The sequence below is a fragment of the Carlito syrichta genome, unplaced genomic scaffold (assembly GCF_000164805.1).
Source record: "Carlito syrichta isolate Samal-C Ts95f unplaced genomic scaffold, Tarsius_syrichta-2.0.1 Scaffold309858, whole genome shotgun sequence".
NCBI classification, from domain to species: Eukaryota; Metazoa; Chordata; class Mammalia; order Primates; family Tarsiidae; genus Carlito; species Carlito syrichta.
In genome coordinates, this window is record NW_007253954.1 from 411,846 (window position 1) to 422,792 (window position 10,947).

Here is a 10,947-nt window from a genome sequence, read left to right on the forward strand (position 1 = left end):
CGGGCTCAGGCAATCCACTCACCTCAGCCTCCCAAAGGCGCGGGATTACAGGCTGAGCCACCGAGCCCGGCTAGGGAATGAATTTCTAATGTCAGAGTATGTGACTGGGATAGAAGCAGGGAGAAGAAGGAGACTTTAAAGCAGCAGTGTTTTTTGTTTGTTTGGCCTCTGGAAACCTACTTGTAGGACTGACCCTACTCAAAACAGAGGGAAAAAAAATCATCTCACACCCAAAACATGCTTGTGAACCTCTCCTCTACTTCCTATATCGCAAAAGTGTTGTAGAAGATGTAAGAAATTTTTTCCAACAAAATGACTGCCTGCTGTAGTCTCTGAGTTAATGTCATTGGTGGACCAGGTGGTGATCATGGGTGGAAAGTGTGTGGGAAGTGGATTCTCTCTCCAGCTTCAGATTGCTGGGAGTATTCTCATCCTGTTATGAAAAAGCTGCTCTACCCTTAAACCCCAGATTTACACCCTAGCCAGCCAGAGTTCAGTCTGTTGCCAAGGAAGGGTTTAGTACTTTACAACATTCCCTGTGTTCTTGTCATGAGCATGTGTGACATTTTCAGTACTGTTCTTTCAGCTAATTGCACAACCATGTAAGATGGGTCTCGCTCCGTGCTCTCTTTAACCTGGTCACCTGTGTTGTCCTTTCAGCAAATGAACAGAGTCTAATTGTATAATCAAGGTATCTCCAGGTATACTGCACGGGAAGCTGGCAGCATCAGCCACTGCCACTTGTATTTAGCTGTAAGATGGAAATTTTGCATCTTATTTTCTCTTCTTGAAAATAGATTGACATAACATTCTATGAAAACTCTTTGTTGTTTGGACACCGTGGCTCACACCTGTAATCCCAGCACTTTAGGAGGCTGAGGTGGGAGGATGCTTGAGCCCAGGAGTTTGAAACCAGCCTGGGCAACATCGCAAGACCTTATCTCAGCAAAGAAATCAAAAAACTAGCTGGGCATGGTGGTATGCATTTACTTGCCAGCTTCTCAGGAGGCTAAGGTAGGAGGATTGCTTGAACCCAGGAGGTTGAGGCTGCAGTGAGCCATGATTGTACCACTGCACTCTAGCCTAGAAGACAGAGTAAGATCTCAACTCATAAAAAAAAATCCAACATTTTTGTTATTTGCCTATTTAGAGACTGCATTTGCCTAGAATCCTCAACAAGGCTTCTGTGCTTTTTTCATATCTTGGGACTGGGATACTCAAAATATTTCCAATTTTGTATCACATTTGAAGCACCACGGCCTTATTCTTTTAAACTTAATATTTTGTTTCTAAGTTACAAGAGGATAATAACTGAATGATAGATTGAGTGTAGATTTTAAAGCTTGCATTTCAGGTTTTAAATCATAGAATGTAAGCAACCAAATCATATTGTACAGAATGGTCTAGTCCACGTGTCAGCTTCCAGGTTTCTTGGTACAACCTCTCACTCCTCTGTTTTGCTCTTGCTTTGGAGGCAGGCCATGTCTTGGTCCAGATATGTATGGCCTTCCTGACCTCCATCCTCTTGTCCAAAACCTCTATTTTCATTGTTGCTGCCCTGTCCCAGCAGCAGGGCCATTTGTATGACCAAAGTACACAACCACAGGCTACCGTTGAGACATAAAATGGTCAGCAGGGCATCGAGATGCACATGTAATCAATGCCATCCAAAAGGGAGTATGGGTACTTCACGGAGCCTTGAGTATTTGCAAAGTTTGTTTCAAAGTCACATAATTCAGGTCACTGTATGGAGGTGTAGCCCATAGAGCTATACCCATAGCGATATGCTCACTGGTGATTCAGCCATCTTTTTTTTTTTTTCATCTGTGAGTGTGTGAACTATCTTCAAGGGTGGAAAAGATTCTTCCAAACCAGAACGGAATGACAGTAAGTGCTCTTGGCATAGCCTGTATCTGCCCATTTGCGTTTAGGAACCCAAATGTCAGTTGAGAACTCACAGTATTGAGTGAGCCAGCGTCAGGAGCACTGCCGAGTGGGTTCAGCCATGTGTGTTTTGTGTCTCCTTTCCACAGCTATTGACCTGCTCTACTGGCGGGACATCAAGCAGACGGGCATTGTGTTTGGGAGCTTCCTGCTGCTGCTGTTCTCCCTGACCCAGTTCAGCGTGGTGAGTGTGGTGGCCTACCTGGCCCTGGCGGCGCTCTCAGCCACCATCAGCTTCCGCATCTACAAGTCTGTTTTACAAGCTGTGCAGAAAACCGACGAGGGCCACCCTTTCAAGTGAGTGCCTCAGCCTGCCTTCCGAGCCTATACCCTTCTCAGTAGACTCTTCCCCTCGCCTCTGTTTCGGCTCACAGATGCACTTGGGTCCTGTTTCTCTGAGGAGTCTCCCCAGCATCCCGTTTTTGTTTTTTCTTTTGTTCATTTGTTTGTTTGTTTGTTGAGAAAGTAGATTTATTGAGAGGACAGAGAAGCTCCCACAGTAGGAGGGGACCCAAAGGGGTTACCCCACATGCTGTCTTTGAATAGCCAACATTTCTGGTGAATTTCTGAAACACACTCAATGATCCTTATTCTAACATTCTTGCTTTACTGAGTTTTTATAGTTTAATTACTACTAGTAGTAATCATAATCCATTATAGGTGCACAATGCTTTGTAATTTAAATAATATTTCAACAATTATTACACCTCCTCAACTGTATTAGCGAGGCAGGGCAAGCATTTTAAGCCTTATTTACAGGTGAGATAACTGAGGTTCCAAGAAGTAAAGTGGCATGCCCAAGAGCAGGTGGCCAATAAACAGCACAGAGCCAGGACTAGGGTATTTGGATTTTTATTTCCAGAGGGCCAACCTTCCAGGGAGTACAAAGTTCATGAGCATTTTTATCATGTTGTCTTCCTCTGCATTTTAATACTGGGGAAATCTGATTAGAATGCACTTCAAAGAGGAAGAAATATGAAAATAAAAGGGCAATCTTCTAACTAAGGATATGTGAAATGTGTCAGAGGGAGGTGTTAGCACTGCCAGCTGCTATGACAAAATGCCATAGACTGAGTGGCTTATAAATAACAGAAATCTATTTCTCACAGTTCTAAAGGGTGGGAAGTCCAAGATCAGGGTGCCAGCATGACTTGGTTCTGGTGAGGGTCCACAACAGCATTGCAGACTGCTGACTTCCCAGTGTGTCCTCACTCTTACTGTGGAATGGAATGAACGAGCTCCTTGGACCCCTCCCCCCCCCCTTTTTTTAAGAGACAGGATCTTACTCTGTTGCCCAGGCTATAGTGCAGTGCAAAGTTAACTGCAGCCTCCAACTCCTGGGTTCAAGTGATCCTAACTGCCCCTGCCCCCAACCCCCTGCCATCTCAGACTCACAAATAGCTGGGACTGGTACAGATACTCAAGTAGGTTTTCACCATGCCTGGCTAATTTTTTGCAGAGACAAGGTTTCATTGTGTTACCTAGACTGGTCTCAAACTCCTAGCCTCAAGGATCTTCCTGTCTCAGCCTCCCAAAGCACTGGGATTATAAGCATGAGTCACTGCACCCAGGCCCTTCTTTTATCAGGAAACTAGTCACTTTCAGGAGAGCTATGCCCACATCATCTCCCAAAGACCCCACCTCCTAACACCATCAACTTGTGGTTAAGATTTCAGCATATAAATTTTTTTAAGATAGCACCTGTTATCTACCTAGAGGACACAAATAGTCCATAACACTCCCTAAAATTCAAGCCGAATTCTGCTTCACTCTTTTTAAAAACTATTTTTTTTTTAATTTATTTTATTTTAAAGATGTAGGGTACAATTCAGAACTAGGTTATCATACAGGTAAAGTCTTAGCCTCCCTTTGGTCCCCACCTTGCCTGGTTTGAGATCAGGTACCTTTATTCATGTTGTATGCCCGCGCCTTCCCCTGGCAGTTTCTGGCTACTGCCAATTCCTTTCTTACAGTAGTATGGTAAATGTTCAGGGTCTGCTTATGAGTGAGAACATATGGTACTCAGGTCTTTGTTTCTGTGATAAATCACTGAGTGTTATAGACTTTAAATCCATACAAGTTGCTGCGAAATGTATAATTTTGTCTTCTTTATGGCTACATAATATTCCATTGTGTATATGTACCACATTTTTTTAATCCAGTCCAGTTTTGATGGGCAGTATGGTTGGTTTCATGTTTTTGATGTTATAAATATTGCTGCAATAAATGTGTGTGCAGGTATCTTTTTTATACAGTGATTTAAGTTCCTCTGGGTATATTCTCAGAAAGGGGATTGCTGGGTCATATAGGAAGTCAATTTCTAGTTCTTTCAGGAATCGCCATTCAGTTTTCCACAGATGTTGAACTAGTTTGCATTCCCACCCACAGTATAGAAGTGTTCCCTTTTCTCCGCATCCTTAGCATTCTTTTTTTTTTTTTTTTGAATCGGAGTCTCACTCCATTGCCCAGGCTGGAGGCTGGAATGCAGTGGCCCACTCATGGTCACCCCAGCCTCAACCTGCTGGGTTCAGGCAGTCCTTCTGCCTTCCAAGTAGCCGGAACTACAGGTGTGCGCTACCACGCCCAGCTGATTTTTTGATTTTTTATTAGAGATGAGGTCTCGTCAAGTTGTCCAAGCTGTTCTTGAACCCGTGGACTCAGGCAATCCCCTCACCTTGGCCTCCCAAAGTCTGGGATTACAGGCTTGAGCCAACGCACCCGGCCCAATGATGGCCATTCTTACTCGAGCTAGGTGATATCGCAATGTGGTTTTGATTTGCATTTCTTTGCTGATTAGTGAGGCTGAGCATTTTTTCATGTATCTGTTGGCTGCTCATATGTCTTCTTTTGAGAGTGTCTATTCATGTCTTCTGCTCACTTTTTAATGGGGCTGTTTTTCATCTCAATTCAGAGTTAGGTAAGTACTTCCAGAACTCTAGGTATGTAACAGGTGCTGTCTTAAAGCAGAGGAGAGGCAGGAAAGGAAAGAGGAGGGATGGACCTGTGTCAGAGAGCTTGACCAAGAAGAGGACACTTAAGCTGGGATGATTTTTATATATTTGCCTTTTATATATAGATGTATTTGTATTTTGTATATTTTACCCATCTAAGAATGAAATGTAACTATTTAAATGAATTAAAAATGTCATTACTAAAAATAACCCTCAGGAGAACTAGTGAGTGTTTTAATATGATCCTGGTCACTTGAGCTTTCATTGCTCTTTATATACGCCTGGAAGTAAATTCCAGAATTTAAACATGAATTCTTCAGGTTTTGATAAGGAACAATAATTGGCTGCTAGGACTTTTAGATATCTCAGCTACTCAAAAAAGACAATTTACCAGGTGTAGTGGCTCATGCTTGTAATCTCAGCACTTTGGAAGATCGTGGCAGGAGGATTATTTGAGGCCACAAGTTCAAGACCTGCCTGGGCAACATAGCAAGACCTCATCTCTACAAAAATTTAAAAATTAGCTGGGTGTTATGGTGCATACCTGTAGTCCCAGCTACTTGGGAGGCTGAGGCTGGAGGACCGCTTGAGTCCAGAAGGTTGAGGCTGCAGTGAGCCGTGATTGCACTCCAGCTTGGGCAACAGAATGAGACCCCAATTCAAAAAAAAAAAAAAGACAGTTCATCTCCATGCAGTCATGTATGGAGAAATCGGAAAATGAGCTGATTTTGCACTGATTTGTCCCTGGTTCCAGTTGGTTTCTCTGAAGTATCAGCTCATCCTATAGTACTGTGTCTTTGGTAGACAGAAACAGTCACAAGGCCCTACTAAGAATCATGCTGTCTGTGTTCTCCAGTACAGTGGAAGAGGACATGTATGGTGCCTTGCAGCCCTCTGCATCACCCCCCCCCACCGGCTCCCCCCTTTTCCCCTGCAGAGTTGACCTGGCTGGCATCCTCAGAGTGAGAGAAGGAACACTTAGCTGTTACTGGGGTGCAGCAGCCTGTCTCATGATCCCGTCTGATGGAATTCTCTGTGGGAATGGTTTGTTGACAGGGCCTACTTGGAGCTTGAGATCACCCTTTCTCAGGAGCAGATTCAAAAGTACACGGACTGCCTGCAGTTCTACGTGAACAGCACGCTCAAAGAGCTGAGGAGACTCTTTCTCGTCCAGGACCTGGTGGATTCCCTAAAAGTACGGTTGCTTAAGCCATTCACTTTACAGTCTTGAGTTTTATTTTCCCTAAAGGTATAATATTATAAACGGCTGCATTGTGGAGAATAAAATCAAGTGTTAATTTCATATTCTAGAGGCAGAAGACTTCTAGCTTATGGTGCCATGGAACTTATCGAGGCTAATCCCTTCATTTTATACTTTCAAAACTGACTCAGGGAGGTCAAGACACTTGTTCAAGGTTGCCCGGTGAACTGAGATCAAACCTAGGTCATACAGCTTCTAGTTCTACAGTAGATTGTAACACATCAGATTTTCTCTCTTTAAATCATTTTAGATCCTCAGCCAATTTCCTAAAATTAATTTTAAAATTAAAAGTCTAGTTTAGGAAATGTGAAAAACACGTATGCTTTTTCATTGAAAAAACTCTGGGCTCTGCTAATAATAAGGCCTCCACATGTCCCCACACAGTTTCAGCTGTGAGGCGAGGCCATCTGAAGGACAGTGTACCCCATTTCCACACTTGGTGATGATCTCGGGCACCTTAGTTTTATTCCTGGTGCTCTCACCCATTTCACTGGGTTTCTTTGGCCACCCTGTGACTTACATGTAAAATCGAAGTCAGTCAATCCTGACTCTGCAAGGCCATAAACAGAATCAGGGGATGCTGTCGTGAGTTTTCTGTTCTCCCAGAACACGTTGCTCACACCCTGGCAGGGGTCTCATGCCAGAGGCTGCCTGGTTCAAGAAAGGGCAGAAGGAAACATGAGAGATGTGGTCTTGGCCCTCAAAATGCTTTGCTGGAATAGTGACTGTCCATGTGCTGACTAAAGAGAGATGCCAAGGAGATTATCATTACTTATCTTAGTGCTTCTAAGTAATGTTTGTATTTGGGTGAAAATTGTGGGTTAGAACAGGGGTCGGCAAACCTTGTCTAGAAAAGGGCCAGATGGTAAAATTTTAGGCTTTGTGAGCCACACCATCTGTCACACCATCTCGTCTTTGCCGTCATAGCACAAAAGTAGAAGACAGGACTTAAAGGAAGGGCTGTGATTGTGCCAATATGGCTTTATTTATGAATATTGAAACTTGGATTTACTATCATTTCACATATCATAAAATAGTGTTCTTGTTTTTATTATATTTGACCACTTAAAAATGTCAGAACCATTCTTAACTTGTGGACCCATACAAAAACAGCTCAAGGACCATAGTTTGCTGACCCCTAGCCTAGACTATTACCTCACTGAGTCCCTCAAATCTTATAACAAGAGTACTAAAAACTGGTTCCTCTTACAGTGATTTTGTGATGGGCTTTAGACACCTTTCATTTCCTACTGAAATCATGGTATATTTTTGCCTCAAATTCTAAGAAAAAGCCAACGATCCAAGACTCTTATTGGTCAGGAACAGGTTTAGGAGCTCTGACAATGCTTTTGTTCTTCAGTTTGCAGTCCTGATGTGGCTCCTGACCTATGTTGGCGCGCTCTTCAATGGCCTGACCCTGCTGCTCATGGGTAAGTACAGATGTTTTACACGTCCCGCATACACAGTGCTGTTAGCTTTTTTTGTTTCTGTAGATTCCTCTGAAGGAACGCCATATATCCCTGAGCACAAAGCACTTTTCTTACCATCATAGTTCAGTTAAAGAGTACAATATATATTATACACTAATAATGCATTTCTAAGTCTGAAAATTTTTTTTGATATACCAGTTGGCAGCTGAGGATAGAGATTCATTTTCATCTGTGGAGGGCACAGTCTACCCTCATTCTAGGAATAATGATATAATATCTGTACAGAGCTCAGAAGCTTTTTATTTTCATATTAACTGCCACATCATCTTTTATCTAGAATGCTGGTTATTCCAAGTAATGCTTAATATCACGTGAATATTTTAAAATGTATCTAAGTTTATTCTCAATGATAACTCAGAATTTTAATACTGTATTTGTTTTTCATCCCAGCTGTGGTTTCAATGTTTACTCTACCTGTAGTGTATGTTAAGCACCAGGTAAGTTCTATGTGATGTCAAACATTTACATTAAATTTTGATCTCATGATCTTTGGATGTGCTCATGATTTCCTTCTTTATTTTTACAGGCACAGATTGACCAATATCTGGGACTTGTGAGGACTCACATAAATGCTATCGTGGCAAAGTAAGTCACATAGTGCAACTCACTAAAAGGAAAGATTATCTTAAGTAGGTATGGATTAGGTAGGGATAAGAAGAAGATAGTAAAATAATGGGTTGATTTATGATCATTCACTTATTTGAGTCATATATTCATTTCCTTTTCCATTGTATTGTTTTGAAAATAAGTATAAATTTTTAAACTTTCAATTAAATAAAATCCAGTTTCTTTCAGGTTTCATAGTGTATTAGTTTTAATGAATAAATTACATTAAGTCTATTTGAGGACTGGCCCATGTCCAAGAATAAGATGGGTTGAAGGAAAGAAGGAAAACTGATTCAGAAAAGTAAAATTAACAGTTTCATTCTAATATAAACAATTAACATTTTCAGTCTTTTAAACAACAGCACTACTTTTTTAAACCACTGAAATTATTTTTTAATTTGAAATTATTTTCAAAACTTATAAAATACATAAAATGTTTGTCTTCTAAATATTTTTAATTACATCATCTTAACTCAACAAGAGTGTGTCTGTTTAATTAACACTATTGCTTTTTTAAACTTAAGTCTTAAACAGACCCTACTTTATGGGCTACCTTATTTACTGTATTAGGAGATAAAGATTTCACTTGTACATATCCAGAGCTAACATGGTCAAACTTGGAAGTTTTCCCTAATTCTTACATTACTACTTTTAAGGTATGTTGTCATCTAAAATGATAGTTTTTATGTTGCCATTATTATTCAAGATTTTGTTTTAATAAAAAACTGACCTAATTTTCAGCTACAAATACATGTCACCAAAAGACTAGACTTGCCAACATAAACTCCATCTAGTAATCTGAGAATTATGTGGCTGGACCTGGATGGTGCTCAGATTTAAAAGAAGGTATCTTAGACAAAGATGTATAATAACAAAATAAACGAGAAAGGACAACCACTCTAAAGTTCCTCTGCTATTAGATTGCACGTCATCTATTTCAGTTGTCTCCTGAAGTTATAAAATTTTGTTTTTACTGTGTACTGTTTACACTTTCAGCTTAAAGTCATTAGGGACTCATAGGATTCTATGTTGAATTTGAATCCTTAACAGATCTAGAACACATTTCAAAAGTTAGGTGACCACTGTCACCTGAAATTATCAGCTTGGGCAAGTCTAACCAATGCCTAATTTTTAAAAATCAACAAATTAAGGATAAAATAATCATAATTCTGTATTAAGAAATGGCAGCATGGCATAGTATGAGACTTGGGGGTATCCAAACCTGGGAAACCTGTTTAAAAATACTAATTCCAAGACTACACACAGACCTACAGAGTTAGAATTTCTAGGGTTGATTATCTGGAATTTATATTTTAGAGAACTACCCAGGTGACTTTTTTGGCCACCAGAACTATGTTAATAAACTACAGCAAAGAACACCAGAAAAGTTTGGAAACTGAAAGATAGAAGTTCTAGAACTAAACTGTATAATATTTATGTTTGAGGATCTTAAGTAAGTCACATCTATTAATTAGTTATTTGGTTGGTTGGTTGGGTCCGAGAGTACCTGCTATCGTCTGGATGGGTAAACATTTGTGAGGAGGATCATGAGGGGGAAGACATTGCAAGAAGAAAGGCTACTATAAAACAAAACATGGAAGAAAGGCTAATATAAAACAAAACAAAACATGGAAATGAAAGTCAAGTTCAGGAAGCAGTGAGTCCAGTAGTGCATCTAAAGCCTAATTGAGTGTAATTGAGTGGAAAGAATGCAGGAAAAGTGACTACCGGTAGGTAATGAATGCTCCAGGGAGTTTTGACTCTTACCCTACAGGAAATGGCTAGCCCTTGATGTTTTTAAGCAGGGGATTGATCTTTACTAGATTTGTGTTTGGTGAAGATCACTATGACAGTTTAGTGAGAAAAGAATTGAAGAGGGGAGAGACTAATGATGTGGCGATCAGCAAGGAGGCTATCAAATGAAAGTGAAAAGGTCATGAACTAGTTAAAATGGAGGGAAAAGAGAGATGGCAGAGACTGTAACATAAATACAATGTCGTTGTTAAATTGCAACTGGCAATCAAAGTTGTGAAAAGGAATAGAAAGGAAACATGTTACCCATGAAGATGAATATGATTTCTGTAATTGGGCTTCACTCAATTGAAGAGTTGGCTCTGAGCTTCCCGGTAAGGAAAAAAAAAAAGAAAAAAATGGGTAAGTTATGTGGTTCTTTGTTATCAAAAAGGAGGAAACAACAGTTCTTCAAAACAAACTGTTTTACCAGGCACTAAATTTTGAAGGAAATTTCTTGGTGGACTCTTACCTCCAAAGTCTCCTCAACCACTGAAATTTCTAATTCCATGTTAGAATAATTTTAGTAAAGATTTTACACCATTTTAGTGGAACAGTTAAGAACATGATCTTTGGAATCAGATAGACTAATCTGAGTTCATTTCCGGCACTTTTAACCATGTAAGTTCATCATCATAAATGTTATTTGATCTTTTCTTAATCTGTAAATTGGGAATGTTAATTCTTATAGGGATGTAGTGATTAAATGAAGATAATATCTGTAAAATATTCTTACTTGGACATAGGAAACAATAAACATTAGATATCTTCATCATTCTGTTACTGCCTAGAAATCAGTTCAGTGGTGGGGGGACGGGGTGTAGAGGATAGTCCCAGACTGGGCCAGGAGACCCCAGTGGCACTGTCTCCTCTATACTGAGTGACCCTGTGCAGGTCATTTTAC

The 10,947-nt window shown here is 40.3% G+C and overlaps 1 protein-coding gene across 1 annotated transcript in view; it reads left to right on the plus strand.

Annotated features, from left to right (window-relative positions):
* RTN1 (reticulon 1) overlaps window positions 1–10,947 on the plus strand; it is a 164,763-nt gene that overhangs the window by 149,118 nt on the left and 4,698 nt on the right. Inside the window, 5 exon segments of the mRNA XM_021717561.1 lie at window positions 2,034–2,241; window positions 5,952–6,090; window positions 7,517–7,586; window positions 8,037–8,083; window positions 8,173–8,231. Coding sequence (XP_021573236.1) covers window positions 2,034–2,241; window positions 5,952–6,090; window positions 7,517–7,586; window positions 8,037–8,083; window positions 8,173–8,231 — 523 coding nt within the window.